General features: G+C 44.9%; 1 protein-coding gene across 1 annotated transcript; it reads left to right on the plus strand.

The window, feature by feature from the left end:
• Window positions 1–442: 442 nt before the first annotated feature.
• On the plus strand, window positions 443–17091 carry LOC135545054 (geminin coiled-coil domain-containing protein 1-like). Its single transcript, XM_064972707.1, has 5 exons — window positions 443–817; window positions 6248–6422; window positions 7161–7249; window positions 11017–11133; window positions 16195–17091. Exons 1-5 carry the CDS (start codon window positions 443–445, stop codon window positions 17089–17091), a joined length of 1653 nt encoding a protein of 550 aa, XP_064828779.1.
• The last annotated feature ends 213 nt before the right edge of the window (window positions 17092–17304 follow it).

Raw genomic sequence — 17304 nt, forward strand, 5'->3', positions numbered from 1 at the left:
TGCTCTTGTGGAATTCTGTTTTTGTTTTTGAGTATCTCTTGAGGCTTTTTTGTGCTATTCCTACCACCTTTTGGATTTGCCATTTTTGTATTGAAGGACTTCTCCTTTTTACTTTATTAAATACACCGTCTTAAGTACTGCTGTGTCTGCCTCATCTTCTGGGTTCTGCTGACTATTCGTGGCTCAGTTGGTTAAGTGACTGTTTCTCACTCCGGAGACCCAGGTTCGTAACCGGGTCCTGACAGGAAGGTGGTATGATGCAAGCCTGAAGGACAAAGACCAGGTGCAACAGCTGCGCAAAGACATCAGTAGTAGCCTACAGTCCATCGACAACACCCAGCTACCTGGAAAGTTAAAGGCCTGGTGTCTGCAGTTTGGTCTCCTACCCTGGGTGTTGTGGCCCTTAGCACTGTATGAGGTTCCAATCTCAACAGTGGAGAAGATGGAAAGAGGAGTCACAGGCTACTTAAAGAAGTGGCTCAGAGTTACACGATGCCTTACCACCATAGGCCTCTATGGAGATCCTGTCCTCAAGCTGCCCCTCACCAGTCTAACAGAGGAATTCAAGTGTGCAAAAACCAGGCTCCAGATGACACTGAATGAATCTCGAGACCCAGTGGTGAGCAACAACGCGCCGACCTTGGCAACTGGGCGCAAATGGAGGCCAGGAAAAGCAGTCCAGGAGGCAACAGCAGCCCTCAGACATGCTGACATTGTGGGCCATGTTCAGCAAGGGAGAGGAGGCCTTGGGCTAACTAGCCGTGCTGCTTGGAGTAAGGCCACTGCACCAGAGCGGCGGAAGATGGTAGTGCAGGAAGTACGCCATCAGGAGGAGGCTGCAAGGTGGGCCAAGGCAGTCTCTCTTGCCAAACAGGGACAGTGGACTCGATGGGACAGTGTGGAGAAGAGGAAGATCAGCTGGAAGGATCTGTGGGCCATGGAAGCGAGGCGGTTGAGCTTTTCAATCAGAGCAACATATGACGTCCTTCCAACACCAGTTAATCTTCACCAATGGTATGGTGAAGATCCGGACTGTGCCCTCTGTTCCATGCCAGCCAACCTCAGGCACATTCTCACAGGGTGTAAAACAAGCCTCACCCAAGGATGCTACACTTGGCGTCACAACCAAGTCCTTAAAAACCTTGCGTCCGCCCTGGAGGACACGCGAGCTGCCACCAACTCCCTACCACCCACAGCAGCATCACACTCCTTACGGACAAACTTTGTCCGCGAAGGGGCTAAACCACCGAAGAGCGGCTCTACACCATTAGAGCGAGACCAGCTGCGCTTGGCCCGCGACTGGAAAATGCTAGCTGACATTGGCCGGCAACTTGTGTTTCCTCCGGAGATCGCAACCACCACCCTAAGACCTGACATGGTGCTCTGGTCCCGTTCACTCAATAAGGTCTTCATCATTGAGCTCACAGTACCCTGGGAAAACTCAGTAGATGAGGCTTATGAGCGAAAACATCTGCGCAATGCTGATCTAGCTGCCAAAGCACGGCATCATGGCTGGAACACAGAAGTCCGACCAGTGGAGGTGGGCTGCAGAGGTTTTGTGGCAACATCTACAACCAGACTGCTTAGAGATCTGGGAATTAAGGGCCAGAGCCAGCGTTCAGCAAAAAAAAGCTGTATCAGAGGCGGCAGAAGGCAGCAGTCAGTGGCTCTGGATGAAGAGGAAAGACCCCAGCTGGGCCCCAAAGTGAGAGGGCCAGGAGGTATGAGGTCAACAATGCTTGACTCAGGGAGGAGGACGCCCCTGCCATGCATAGTCCCATGGGATGTTGGCTATTAACAACAAGGCAACTCCTATGACTAATTGGGAATGGGATGCAAGCGTAGGTTGATCACCCTGTCGCTGGCCGCCTTTGGGGAGGGTGTATAGTGTGAAAGGCCGAAACACCCTAGGAACCAAAGGTACACTACTGATGACGCGCTCCCCAAATTTCACCACGCTCACTGTTCATTAACTCTTGGAAGTGCTTGCACAAAGGATAGTAACATCTCATCCTGTGTTCTTGGAATCTATATATATATATATATTTATTTTTTTTGCTCTGACAAGCACTGTCAACTGTGGGACTTATATATATAAAAATAAAAAAATTCTAAAAACCTGTTTTTACTTTGTTGTTATTATGGGGTATTGTCTGTAGATTGATGAGGAGAGAATTAAAAAAATATATATTTTAGAATAAGGCTGTAACATAACTTTCCGAATGCACTGTATTTAAGTTGGATTCAAAGTTGTATAAAACATAGCGTGGCCTACACTGTTGACTGAAGTGCTGAGATTTTGTGAACGTGCCAAGGGATCAGGAATCTGCACAGTTTGGATAAATCGGACGAAACAGGTAGATTATGCTGATCGCTACAACTGTCGAGGAACCTTCTACGCATTTCATATTACAACATGGGAAATTGCAGATAGCTTGAAGCAATCTACTTGTTTAGTTATATTTTAAACACATCTGGTTGTTGAATTTATTCGATCTAACTGGAATTCACATGAAATAAGGATGTTGCATCTAAGGTTCCTTGAAGCCCATTTGTGATAGTTCCATACAAGAGAGACAGACAGATCACAATTCATTACATCTATCTGCATTAGGTGATCAATCAAATCAAATCAAATTTTATTTGTCACATACACATGGTTAGCAGATGTTAATGCGAGTGTAGCGAAATGCTTGTGCTTCTAGTTCCGACAATGCAGTAATAACCAACAAGTAATCTAACTAACAATTCCTAATCTACTGTCTTATACACAGTGTAAGGGGATAAAGAATTTGTACATAAGGATATATGAGTGAGTGATGGTACAGAGCAGCATAGGCAAGATACAGTAGATGGTATCGAGTACAGTATACACATGTGAGATGAATATGTAAACAAAGTGGCATAGTTAAAGTGGCTAGTGATACATGTATTACATAAGGATGCAGTCGATGATATAGAGTACAGTATATAGGTATGCATATGAGATGAATAATGTAGGGTAAGTAACATTATATAAGGTAGCATTGTTTAAAGTGGCTAGTGATATATTTACAACATTTCCCATCAATTCCCATTATTAAAGTGGCTGGAGTTGTGTCAGTGTGTAGGCAGCAGCCACTCAATGTTAGTGGTGGCTGTTTAACAGTCTGATGGCCTTGAGATAGAAGCTGTTTTTCAGTCTCTCGGTCCCAGCTTTGATGCACCTATACTGACCTCGCCTTCTGGATGATAGCGGGGTGAACAGGCAGTGGCTCGGGTGGTAGATGTCCTTGATGATCTTTATGGCCTTCCTGTAACATCGGGTGGTGTAGGTGTCCTGGAGGGCAGGTAGTTTGCCCCCGATGATGCGTTGTGCAGACCTCACTACCCTCTGGAGAGCCTTACGGTTGAGGGCGGAGCAGTTGCCGTACCAGGCGGTGATACAGCCCGCCAGGATGCTCTCGATTGTGCCTCTGTAGAAGTTTGTGAGTGCTTTTGGTGACAAGCCGAATTTCTTCAGCCTCCTGAGGTTGAAGAGGCGCTGCTGCGCCTTCTTCACGATGCTGTCTGTGTGAGTGGACCAATTCAGTTTGTCTGTGATGTGTATGCTGAGGAACTTAAAACTTGCTACTCTCTCCACTACTGTTCCATCGATGTGGATAGGGGGTGTTCCCTCTGCTGTTTCCTGAAGTCCACAATCATCTCCTTAGTTTTGTTGACGTTGAGTGTGAGGTTATTTTCCTGACACCACACTCCGAGGGCCCTCACCTCCTCCCTGTAGGCCGTCTCGTCGTTGTTGGTAATCAAGCCTACCACTGTTGTGTCGTCCGCAAACTTGATGATTGAGTTGGAGGCGTGCGTGGCCACGCAGTCGTGGGTGAACAGGGAGTACAGGAGAGGGCTCAGAACGCACCCTTGTGGGGCCCCAGTGTTGAGGATCAGCGGGGAGGAGATGTTGTTACCTACCCTCACCACCTGGGGGCGGCCCGTCAGGAAGTCCAGTACCCAGTTGCACAGGGCGGGGTTGAGACCCAGGGTCTCGAGCTTGATGACGAGCTTGGAGGGTACTATGGTGTTGAATGCCGAGCTGTAGTCGATGAACAGCATTCTCACATAGGTATTCCTCTTATCCAGATGGGTTAGGGCAGTGTGCAGTGTGGTTGAGATTGCATCGTCTGTGGACCTATTTGAGCGGTAAGCAAATTGGAGTGGGTCTAGGGAGTCAGGTAGGGTGGAGGTGATATGGTCCTTGACTAGTCTCTCAAAGCACTTCATGATGACGGAAGTGAGTGCTACGGGGCGGTAGTCGTTTAGCTCAGTTACCTTAGCTTTCTTGGGAACAGGAATGATGGTGGCCCTCTTGAAGCATGTGGGAACAGCAGACTGGTATAGGGATTGATTGAATATGTCCGTAAACACACCAGCCAGCTGGTCTGCGCATGCTCTGAGGGCGCGGCTGGGGATGCCGTCTGGGCCTGCAGCCTTGCGAGGGTTAACACGTTTAAATGTTTTACTCACCTCGGCTGCAGTGAAGGAGAGACCGCATTTTTCCGTTGCAGGCAGTGTCAGTGGCACTGTATTGCCCTCAAAGCGGGCAAAAAAGTTATTTAGTCTGCCTGGGAGCAAGACATCCTGGTCCGTGACTGGGCTGGATTTCTTCCTGTAGTCCGTGATTGACTGTAAACCCTGCCACATGCCTCTTGTGTCTGAGCCGTTGAATTGGGATTCTACTTTGTCTCTGTACTGACGCTTAGCTTGTTTGATAGCCTTACGGAAGGAATAGCTGCATTGTTTGTATTCAGTCATGTTGCCAGACACCTTGCCCTGATTGAAAGCAGTGGTTCGTGCTTTCAGTTTCACACGAATGCTGCCATCAATCCAAGGTTTCTGGTTAGGGAATGTTTTAATCGTTGCTATGGGAACGACATCTTCAACGCACGTTCTAATGAACTCGCACACCGAATCAGCGTATTCGTCAATGTTGTTATTTGACGCAATACGAAACATGTCCCAGTCCACGTGATGGAAGCAGTCTTGGAGTGTGGAGTCAGCTTGGTCGGACCAGCGTTGGACAGACCTCAGCGTGGGAGCTTCTTTTTTAGCTTTTGTCTGTAGGCAGGTATCAGCAAAATGGAGTTGTGGTCAGCTTTTCCGAAAGGGGGCGGGGCAGGGCCTTATATGCGTCGCGGAAGTTAGAGTAACAGTGATCCAAGGTTTTTCCGCCCCTGGTTGCGCAATCGATATGCTGATAAAATTTAGGGAGTCTTGTTTTCAGATTAGCCTTGTTAAAATCCCCAACAACGATGAATGCAGCCTCCGGATAAATGGTTTCCAGTTTGCAAAGAGTTAAATAAAGTTCGTTCAGAGCCATCGATGTGTCTGCTTGGGGGGGATATATACGGCTGTGATTATAATCGAAGAGAATTCTCTTGGTAGGTAATGCGGTCTATATTTGATTGTGAGGAATTCTAAATCAGGTGAACAGAAGGATTTGAGTTCCTGTATGTTTCTTTCATCGCACCATGCCTCGTTAGCCATAAGGCATACACCCCCACCCCTCTTCTTACCAGAAAGGTGTTTGTTTCTGTCGGCGCGATGCGTGGAGAAACCCGTTGGCTGCACCGCATCGGATAGCGTCTCTCCAGTGAGCCATGTTTCCGTGAAGCACAGAACGTTACAGTCTCTGATGTCCCTCTGGAATGCTACCCTTGCTCGAATTTCATCAACCTTGTTGTCAAGAGACTGGACATTGGCAAGAAGAATGCTAGGAAGTGGGGCACGATGTGCCCGTCTCCGTAGTCTAACCAGAAGACCGCTATGTTTCCCTCTTTTTCGGAGTCGTTTTTTGGGGTCGCTGCATGCGATCCATTCCGTTGTCCTGTTTGTAAGGCAGAACACAGGATCCGCGTCGCGATAAACATATTCTTGGTCGTACTGATGGTGAGTTGACACTGATCTTATATACAGTAGTTCTTCTCGGCTGTATGTAATGAAACCTAAGATGACCTGAGGTACTAATGTAAGAAATAACACATTAAAAAAAACTGCATAGTTTCCTAGGAACGCGAAGCGAGGCGGCCATCTCTGTCGGCGCAATTGATGATCATGAACATGTTATAATATACAATGATATACTTCCAATATAAAATGTTTGATAGTTCGACTGAACAAATATGGTCTACATTAGGCTATCTACTTTAAGGCCTTTAATTGATAAGCTATGACTTTATTGATGAGCTATCCCTCGTGCCTATTTGTTTTACAGCGCACTGCCCAGACTTGCCAAGATCTGAGCTTCGTAGGGGGCCAACTCTACGACTGCCCTTACCCCGCCCCAACGTTAGCAGACAGTGTTGATGTTTCCACGGTGACTATGGCCTCCTTTTGGGCTGCTGGTTCCCCGGACAACACAGCCTGCCAGCAGGAGTCCACACAGCGGGGTAAGTTGTTTGAAATACATTTTTACTTAGCAGCGATATGTTATGTTCAGCGTGAGACTCCGTTGGGCTGGCACGTTTATCACTGGAATTATCCGCATTTGGATGTCACAGAATATGATTGATCGAACGTCCTGTCCTAAGTCTTCTGACTGTTTCCTTTCTTTCTTTTCTTTATACTGTCCACGCTATTTACTCATGTAGGCCTATATCTCTTGCTGATGTGCATCACATCCACGGAATTGAGTCGAGACTAAAGTTTGTGAAGTGAATCTCTGACTATTTCGAGTCGCTTTGCAATCGACACTTTTAAATGGTAGATTCTTAAACCCTTACCGTGTACCTATGTTGGTTCACTGCAGCTGAGTGAGTTTCTTTCTTTGCTGAAATCCATACTTTTTAGTAAATCGTTAATCAATACAACAACCGACCGTTTGCTCGTTGAGATTCAATTGGCACATGCGCATTCACACTTAGTTGCCATTTAGAGCAACAGCATCAGTAGTTGTATTTGATTAACGTTTTATTAAAAAGTATGGATTTCAGCTAACAGAAAGGCATGCAGCTACAGAGGACACACAGCGATTCTAAGTAGTTGGAGGTTAACTCCACAAACTCTAGTCTCCACTCAACTCCATGGATGTAATGTACATCATGCGGTTGAGTTTAGTCCTTGAATAGTATTATTGGTATTATATTTTTGATGTTTAGGGTCATGTCTCTGTCTCCTCTCCCACCTAGAACTCCTCTCCCGCTTGGACTGTGGGACCTCTCCACCTGACCCCAACTGGAATGACTACCTGTCGCCACATTTGCAGAGAAACAAGCAGGTATTTACACACAAGAAAATGTAGGGGTTCTTTCATCAGAATCTCATGTGCTACCTGCCGTTGGGTCTTTTCAAGGCGTTCAAGCCCCTTACCAGGCACTTAACCCTTTTATAGTGCATTCGGAAAGTATTCAGACCCCTTGACTTTTTCAACATTTTGTTACGTTATTCTAAAATTGAATAAATTTATATTTTTTTCCTCATCAATTTACATACCATTTACATACAATACCCCATAATGACAAAGCAAAAACAGTTTTTCAGTTTTTCATACGTATTCAGACCCTTTACTCAATACTTTGTTTAAGCACCTTTGGCAGTTATTACAGCCTTGAGTCTTCTTGGGTATGACGCTACAAGCTTGGTACACCTGTATTTGGGGAGTTTCTCCCATTATTCTCTGCAGATCCTCTCAAGCTCTGTCAGGTTGAATGGGGAGCGTTGCTGCATAGCTATTTTCAGGACTCTCCAGAGATGTTCAAGTCCGGCCTCTGGCTGGGCCATTCAAGGACATTCAGAGTCTTGTCCCAAAGCCACTCCTGCGTTGTCTTGGCTGTGTATTTAGGGTCGTTGTCCTGTTGAAAGGTTCTCTGGAGCAGGTTTTCATCAAGGATCTATCTCTCTGCGCTTTGCTCAATTCATCTTGCCCTCAATCCTGAATAGTCTCCCAGTCCTTGCCGCTGAAGAACATCCCCACAGCATGATGCTGCCACCACCATGCTTCACCGTAGGGATGGTGCCAGTTTTCCTCCAGATGTGACACTAGTCATTCAGGCCAAAGAGTTCAAGCATGGTTTAATTAGACCAGAGCATTTTGTTTCTCATGGTCTGAGAGACCTTTAGGTGCCTTTTTGCAAAATACAAGCAGGCTGTCATGTGACTTTTACTGAGTAGTGGCTTCCGTCTGGCCACTCTACCATAAAGGCCTGATTGGTGATGGTTGTCCTTCTGGAAGGTTCTCCCATCTCCCTTAGAGGAACTTTGGAGCTCGGTCAGAGTGACCATCCGGTTCTTTGTCACCTCCCTGACCAAGGCCCTTCTTCCCCGATTGTTCAGTTTGGCCAGGCGGCCAGGTCTACAGTTGCGGCCAAAAGTTTTGAGAATGACACAAATATAAATTTTCACAAAGTTTGCTGCCTCATTTTGTATGATGGCAATTTGCATATACTCCAGAATGCTATGAAGAGTGATCAAATTAATTGCAAAGTCCCTCTTTGCCATGCAAATTAACTGAATACTCCCCAAAACATGTCCACTGCATTTAAGCCCTGCCACAAAAGGACTAGCTGACATCATGTCACGGATTCTCTCGTTAACACAGGTGTGATTGTTGAGGACAAGACTGGAGATCACTCAGTCATATGCTGCTTGAGTTTCAATAACAGACTGGAAGCTTCAAAAGGAGGGTGGTGCTTGGAATCATTGTTCTTCCTCTGTCAACCATGGTTACCTGCAAGGAAACACGTGCCGTCATCATTGCTTTGCACAAAAAGGGCTTCACAGGCAAGGATATTGCTGCCAGTAAGATTGCACCTAAATCAACCATTTATTGGGTCATCAAGAACTTCAAGAAGAGAGGTTCAATTGTTGTGAAGAAGGCTTCAGAGCACCCAAGAAAGTCCAGCAAGTGCCAGGACCGTTTCCTAAAGTTGATTTGGCTGCGGGATCGGGGCACCACCAGTACAGAGCTTGTTCAGGAATAGCAGCAGGCAGGTGTGAGTGCATCGGCACGCAAAGTGAGGCGAAGACTTTTGGAGGATGGCCTGGTGTCAAGAAGGGCAGCAAAGAAGTCACTTCTCTCCAAGAAAAACATCAAGGACAGACTGATATTCTGCAAAAGGTACAGGGATTGAACTGCTGAGGACTGGGGTAAAATCATTTTCTCTGGTGAATCCCCTTTCCGATTGTTTGTGGCATCCGGAAAAAAGCTTGTCCGGAGAAGACAAGGTGAGCACTACCATCAGTCCTGTTTCATGCCAACAGTAAAGCATCCTGAGACCGTGGACTCCAATCAAGTTGTAGAAACATCTCAAGGATGATAAATGGAAACAGGATGCACCTGATCTCAATTTTGAGTCTCATAGCAAAGTGTCTGAATACTTACGGTACTTGTCAAAAGTTTGGACACACCTACTCATTCCAGGGGTTTTCTTGGTTTTTACTATTTTCTACATTGTAGAATAATAGTGAATCCTCAAAACTATGAAATAACACATGGATTTATGTAGTAACCAAAAAAGTGTTTACAAAACAAATTTTAATATTTGCAATTTTTCAAAGTAGCCACCCTTTGCCTTGATGACAGATTTGCACACTCTTGGAATTCTCTCAACCAGCTTCGTGAGGTAGTCACCTGGAATGCATTACAATTAACAGGTGTGCCTTGTTAAAAGTTATTTTGTGGAATTTCTTTTCTTAATGCGCTTGAGCCAATCAGTTGTGTTATGACAAGGTAGGGGTGGTATTCAGAAGATAGCCCTATTTGGTAAAAAGCCAAGTCCATATCATGGCAAGAACAGCTCAAATAAGCAAAGAGAAATGCCATCATTACTTTAAGACATGAAGGTCAGTCAATACGGCAAATTTGAAGTACTTTGAAAGTTTCTTCAAGTGCAGTTGCAACATCAAGCTCTATGATGAAACTGGCTCTCATGAGGACTGCCACAGGACAGGAAGACCCAGAGTTACTGCTGCTGCAGAGGATACGTGTATTAGAGTTAACTGCACCTCAGATGGCAGCCCAAATAAATGCTTCACAGAGTTCAAGTAATAGACACATCTCAACATCAACTGTTCAGAGGAGACTGCGTGAATCAGGCCTTCATGGTTGAATTGCTGTAAAGAAACCACTACTAAAGGACACCAATAAGAAGAGGAGACTTGCTTTTGCCAAGAAACACGAGCAATGGACAAGTGGAAATTTGCCCTTTGGTCTGGAGTCCAAATTGGAGATTTTTGTGAGATGCGGTGTTGGTGAACAGATATGTGTTTTGCGGGTACTATTTAATAAAGCTGCCAGTTGAGGACTTGCGAGGTGTCTGTTTCTCAAACTAGACACTCTAATGTACTTGTCCTCTTGCTCAGTTGTGCACCGGGGCCTCCCACTCTTTCTATTCTGGTTAGAGCCAGTTTGAGCTGTTCTGTGAAGGGGGTAGTACACAGCGTTGTACGAGATCTTCAGTACTTGGCAATTTCTCGCATAGAATAGCCTTCATTTCTCAGAACAAGAATAGACTGACGAGTTTCAGGAGAAAGTTCTTTGTTTCTGGCCATTTTGAGCCTGTAATCAAACCCACAAATGCTGATGCTCCAGATAGTCAACTAGTCTAAAGAAGTCCAGTCCAGTTGTTTTCAACTGTGCTAACATAATTGCAAATGGGTTTTATAATGACTAATTAGCCTTTTAAAATTATGAACTTGGATTAGCTAACACAATGTGCCATTGGAACACAGGAGTGATGGTTGCTGATAATGAGCCTCTGTATGTAGATATTCCATTGAAAATCTGCCGTTTCCAGCTACAATAGTTAATTACAACATTAACAATGTCTACACTGCAGTTCTGATAAATTTTATGTTTTAATGGACAAAAAAATAGATTTTCTTTCAAAAACAAGGACATTTCAAAGTGACGCCAAACTTTTGAACGGGTGTGTGTGTGTATTATTTATATATTATATATATATATATATTCAAATGAATAAATAAAATAATGAAGATATAATTTGTACTGTTGATATTTATTACTTTTTCCTTAATTTTCCTAAGCTTCAAGACACATTGATACAAAGAGAGGAGGAACTGGCAAGACTGCAAGAGGAAAATAACAATCTAAAAGAATTCTTAAACTCCTCATGTGTGAAAGCCTTGGAGGAAAAAACTAAGGTAATTACTTCATGGATGAATTGGTTGATTCATTTCATCTGTTTCTCTAAAGGTTTTTTTGTTGTTGTGTGATTTGGATGAATCCCCTCTACCACACGGAACCCCACTAATCTACTGACGGAATGCAAGAGGTGGCTAATAACAGACCTCCATCCTATGCTAGCTTGCTACCGATGGCCTGGCTAGCTGTCTAAATCGCCGTGACCCCCAACCAACCTCTCCACTCACCGGACCCTTTTGATCACTCGACTAAGCATGCCTCTCCTTAATGTCAATATGCCTTGTCCATTGCTGTTCTGGTTAGTGTTTATTGGCTTATTTCACTGTAGAGCCTCTAGTCCTGCTCACTATACCTCATTCAAACTATTAGTTCCACCACCCACACATGCAATGACATCTCCTGGTTTCAATTATGTTTCTAGAGACAATATCTCTCTCTTCATCACTCAATACCTAGGTTTACCTCCACTGTATTCACATCCAACCATACCTTTGTCTGTACATTATACCTTGATGCTATTTTATCGCCCCCAGAAACCTCCTTTTACTCTCTGTTCCAGACGTTCTAGACGACCAATTCTTATTGCTTTTAGCCACACCCTTATTCTACTCCTCCTCTGTTCCTCTGGTGATGTAGAGGTGAATCCAGGCCCTGCAGTGCCTTGCTCCACTCCTATTCCCCAGGTCGCTCTCTTTTGACGACTTCTGTAACCGTAATAGCCTTGGTTTCATGCATGTTAACATTAGAAGCCTCCTCCCTAAGTTTGTTCTATTCACTGATTTAGCACACTCTGCCAACCCGGATGTTCTAGCTGTGTCTGAATCCTGGCTTAGGAAGACCACCAAAAATTCTGAAATTTTAATTCCAAATTACAACATTTTCAGACAAGATAGAACTGCCAAAGGGGGCGGTGTTGCAATCTACTGCAAAGATAGCCTGCAGAGTTCTGTCCTACTATCCAGGTCTGTACCCAAACAATTTGAACTTCTACTTTTAAAAATCCACCTCCCTAAAAACAAGTCTCTCACCGTTCCTGCCTGCTATATACCACCCTCTGCCCCCAGCTGTGCTCTGGACACCATATGTGAACTGATTGCCCTCCATCTATCTTCAGAGCTCGTGCTGCGAGGCGACCTAAACTGGAACATGCTTAACACCCCAGCCATCCTACAATCTAAACTTGATGCCCTCAATCTCACACAAATTATCAATGAACCTACCAGGAACCTCTCCAAAGCCTTAAACACGGGCACCCTCATAGATATCATCCTAACCAACTTGCCCTCTAAATACACCTCTGCTGTCTTCAACCAAGATCTCAGCGATCACTGCCTCATTGCCTGCATCCGTAATGGGTCAGCGGTCAAACGACCTCCACTCATCACTGTAAAACGCTCCCTGAAACCCTTCAGTGAGCAGGCCTTTCTAATTGACCTGGCCGGGGTATCCTGGAAGGATATTGATCTCATCCCGTCAGTAGAGGATGCCTGGATATTTTTTTTAAATGCCTTCCTAACCATCTTAAATAAACATGCCCCATTCAAGAAATTTAGAACCAGGAACAGATATAGCCCTTTGTTCTCCCCAGACCTGACTGCCCTTAACCAATACAAAAACATCCTATGGCGTTCTGCATTAGCATCGAACAGCCCCCGTGATATGCAGCTGTTCAGGGAAGCTAGAAACCATTATACACAGGCAGTTAGAAAAGCCAAGGCTAGCCTTTTCAAGCAGAAATTTGCTTCCTGCAACACTAACTCAAAAAAGTTCTGGGACACTAAAGTCCATGGAGAATAAGAACACCTCCTCCCAGCTGCCCACTGCACTGAAGATAGGAAACACTGTCACCACTGATAAATCCACCATAATTGAGAATTTCAATAAGCATTTTTCTACGGCTGGCCATGCTTTCCACCTGGCTACTCCTACCCCGGTCAACAGCACTGCACCCCCCCACAGCAACTCGCCCAAGCCTTCCCCATTTCTCCTTCTTCCAAATCCGTTCAGCTGATGTTCTGAAAGAGCTGCAAAATCTGGACACCTACAAATCAGCCGGGCTAGACAATCTGGACCCTTTCTTTCTAAAATTATCTGCCGAAATTGTTGCCACCCCTATTACTAGCCTGTTCAACCTCTTTTTCGTGTCGTCTGAGATTCCCAAAGATTGGAAAGCAGGTGCGGTCATCCCCCTCTTCAAAGGGGGGGACACTCTTGACCCAAACCGCTACAGACCTATATCTATCCTACCATGCCTTTCTAAGGTCTTCGAAAGCCAAGTCAACAAACAGATTACCGACCATTTCGAATCTCACCATACCTTCTCTGCTACGCAATCTGGTTTCAGAGCTGGTCATGGTTGCACCTCAGCCACGCTCAAGGTCCTAAACGATATCTTAACCGCCATTCAATAAGAAACATTACTGTGCAGCCGTATTCATTGATCTGGCCAAGGCTTTCCACTCTGTCAATCACCACATCCTCATCGGCAGACTCGACAGCCTTGGTTTCTCAAATAATTGCCTCGCCTGGTTCACCAACTACTTCTCTGATAGAGTTCAGTGTGTCAAATCGGAGGGTCTGCTGTCCGGACCTCTGGCAGTCTCTATGGGGGTGCCACAGGGTTCAATTCTTGGACTCTCTTCTCTGTATACATCAATGAGGTCGCTCTTGCTGCTGGTGAGTCTCTGATCCACCTCTACGCAGACGACACCATTCTGTATACTTCTGGCCCTTCTTTGGACACTGTGTTAACAACCCTCCAGGCAAGCTTCAATGCCATACAACTCTCCTTCCGTGGCCTCCAATTGCTCTTAAATACAAGTCAAACTAAATGCATGCTCTTCAACCGATCGCTACCTGCACCTACCCGCCTGTCCAACATCACTACTCTGGACGGCTCTGACTTAGAATACGTGGACAACTACAAATACTTAGATGTCTGGTTAGACTGTAAACTCTCCTTCCAGACCCACATCAAACATCTCCAATCCAAAGTTAAATCTAGAATTGGCTTCCTATTTCGCAACAAAGCATCCTTCACTCATGCTGCCAAACATACCCTTGTAAAACCGACCATCCTGCCAATCCTCGACTTTGGCGATGTCATTTACAAAATAGCCTCCAATACCCTACTCAACAAATTGGATGCAGTCTATCACAGTGCAATCCGTTTTGTCACCAAAGCCCCATATATGCACCTGTACATAGCCCACCTATAATTTAGCCCAAACAACTACATCTTTCCCTACTGTATTTAATTTATTTATTTTGCTCCTTTGCACCCCATTATTTTTATTTCTACTTTGCACATTCTTCCATTGCAAATCTACCATGCCAGTGTTTTACTTGCTATATTGTATTTATTTTGCCGCCATGGCCTTTTTTTTGCCTTTACCTCCCTTATCTCACCTCATTTGCTCACATCGTTTATAGACTTGTTTATACTGTATTATCGACTGTATTATCGACTGTCTGTTTGTTTTACTCCATGTGTAACTCTGTGTCGTTGTATGTGTCGAACTGCTTTGCTTTATGCTGGCCAGGTCGCAATTGTAAATGAGAACTTGTTCTCAACTTGCCTACCTGGTTAAATAAAGGTGAAATACAATTTAAAAAAAAGGTTCATCTCTAAAAATAGCATAGTAAAAAAGGTTGCCCTTTGGAAAGCCTGCAACCAATGTTCACTCTAAACTGCGCGTGTCCCCCCTGGCGCGCAGCAGACCCGAGACTGCCACGCCGCTCCCCTTGGACTGCGGGGTAGAAGAAATGCAGTATCAGCCCATGGATAGAGGCTTGAACACGAGATTGAACTTCACTCAACTTTCTAGATTTTGTCTTGATAGTTAACACTGTCAACGTTTCCATTTACTGTGGCAATTGTGATCAAATCAACACAATATTAATGTTGACATGCTCTACACAGACCGGTGCTGCATAACCAATCAAGCAATAAGGCCCGAGGGGGTGTTGTATATGGTTAATATACCACAGCTAAGGACGGTTCTTATGCTAGACACAGCTCTTAGCCGTGGTATATTGGCAATATACCACAAACTCCCGAGCAAATATTGCTATTTTATAGTGGTTACCAAGATAATTAGAGTAGTAGAAATACATGTTTTGTCATACCCATGGTATACAGTCTGATATACCATGGCTGTCAGCCAATCAGCATTCAGGGCTCGACACACCAAGTTTATAAATGCAATTAAACCATTACCATATATGGATCTGTGCCATTTACTTTGAACTGGACTGTTTAAAGCATGAGTGGTCTTGAGTGGATGCGCTTGTTTTGAGATCAAAGTGAGTAGCATGTAGCCACGTGTGCACATTTAGTTAAAATCCTTTGTTAGTTTGTGAGTTATTAGCCCAGTTATAGGTAATTTGTAGTCAGCAATAGGGGAGTGATTGCTTCCTACAAGAGCACAAAACGTACATTTCTAGACTTCTTTGAAAAGTCAGGTAAAGAGCTTTTTTTGTTTTTAAAAGGACAGTGGTGTATTTTGAGACAGGCTTCAATAAGCTTAGTAGCCAATAGTCAGAGGGTAGCATAATTTTTCTGATTCTCTTAAATAATGGTATGTTCATCAGGGAGGCTGGAATAATAATGCATTTTATTTTGTAAAGTGGTTTCTTGCATCAAACAACACAACATTTTCATTCACCTGAAGGACAAGTGGATAAACAGGTTTATGTGAAACCTTGCATGTTTTTTCAAAAGTCTAATGGAACGTAGGCCTACATTGAACACAACACATTGGCTGCTACTGTATGCTGAATTATAGAACAGCTATTTCCATGTTCAAATGTTACGGGATGCATTTTCTCCATTGTTTTAGTAGGTAGGCCACTATTAACTTAAAGCAGGTACAGCCTCAGTGTTCACAACATTCAAGTTTGTGCTCTGTAGACTTGAAGTTTGGTCAGTGCCCAACATTTTTGGGGGGAATATTGCCTGCAACATGATGGTGCATTGACTTCATATTCCCACTTTACAGAGGTGTAGTTTCTCTCAAACCGTCTCTTTCCCTCTTTCGCTTCTTCCTCCTTTTCCATAGAGCCTTCTCTCTGCTCAGAGTGGCGATGGGAGGAGGAACCGGAAGCGGAATTCTGAAATCCAGAATCTGCATGGTGTTGGAGAATTCCAGAACCTCAGTGCCAGTCAGCTGCTCCTTGGTTCTCAGGTGAAACGGACCTGCCGGAACTTGTCCCTGGAGTTTTGTCCCGAAGAGGAGCTAGCATGTACAGATTCTGTGGACCTGTGGATCTTGCAGACCTTGGGCCTGAAGGATGATGACACCATCGATACATCATCCACTGAATACAGCTTCAACTGCTCCATTAGCTCCCTCACCAAATGCAGCTCTGTCACAGACACCTCTGGTGACTACTGCCAAACAACCGATCACAAAAATACAGCCTATGACTCAAATACTGATGGCCTGTGCAATGGTGCCAGTATAGTACTATCCAATGATTACTGCTTTAACACCAACAATGACTACAGTCTCTCTACAGACTCAGGCTCTGACTTCACTGGAACTGTGCTGTCTGGCCTATACAGCCCTAGCATAGAAGTCCTCCCCAATTTCCACGTCACCCCTTATGAACCCCCACTGCCCCAATCGGTCAACACTCTCTCACCACCTGATCCAATACAGTCATTCAGGCCCATCTCAGCCACCTCACCCAACCTGTCTCAAGACAGCAGTCCCGGGCTGCACCACACTCCCAGCCTGCACTGCCGTAGCCTCTCCAATCCCATAGGGGGTGACGTGATGAATACCCCATTGTCTACCCCACGTAACCAGACAGAGCTGGCCTTCAGCGTGTCCCTAAACCCTTCCAGCAGCGTCAGACTCAAGACACACAGCTTTCCTCAGGGACAGGCCTTTGTCCGCAAGAACACCCAGGGAGGCTGGAACTTTACCTGGGTCCCCAAACAAGGCCCGTAAAGCCTCATTTATACCCTACGTACGTACAAACACAAGCTCTACAATTAGCTATGCAAAATGCAGACCCTAAGTAGTTGGATAGCAAAAACATGTTAACCCTACTTTGAGTGTCAATGATGATAGCAGTGATGATGGTAAGAACTTCCTGTGTTCCTGTATAGGGACCTGAGTTTTTCATGGCCAGGTCAATTGGATAGGAAAGACGTGTGACCC

This window comes from Oncorhynchus masou, chromosome 9 (genome assembly GCF_036934945.1).
Source record: "Oncorhynchus masou masou isolate Uvic2021 chromosome 9, UVic_Omas_1.1, whole genome shotgun sequence".
Lineage (NCBI taxonomy): Eukaryota > Metazoa > Chordata > Actinopteri > Salmoniformes > Salmonidae > Oncorhynchus > Oncorhynchus masou.

Bases quoted from the DNA above. Each gene is read 5' to 3' on its own strand.
- LOC135545054 (XM_064972707.1), top strand. From the start codon at position 443: ATGGAAAGAGGAGTCACAGGCTACTTAAAGAAGTGGCTCAGAGTTACA. The intron at 818-6,247 runs GTACGCCATCAG...TTTGTTTTACAG, and splicing joins GGAAGATGGTAGTGCAGGAA to CGCACTGCCCAGACTTGCCA. The intron at 6,423-7,160 runs GTAAGTTGTTTG...TCTCCCACCTAG, and splicing joins GCAGGAGTCCACACAGCGGG to AACTCCTCTCCCGCTTGGAC.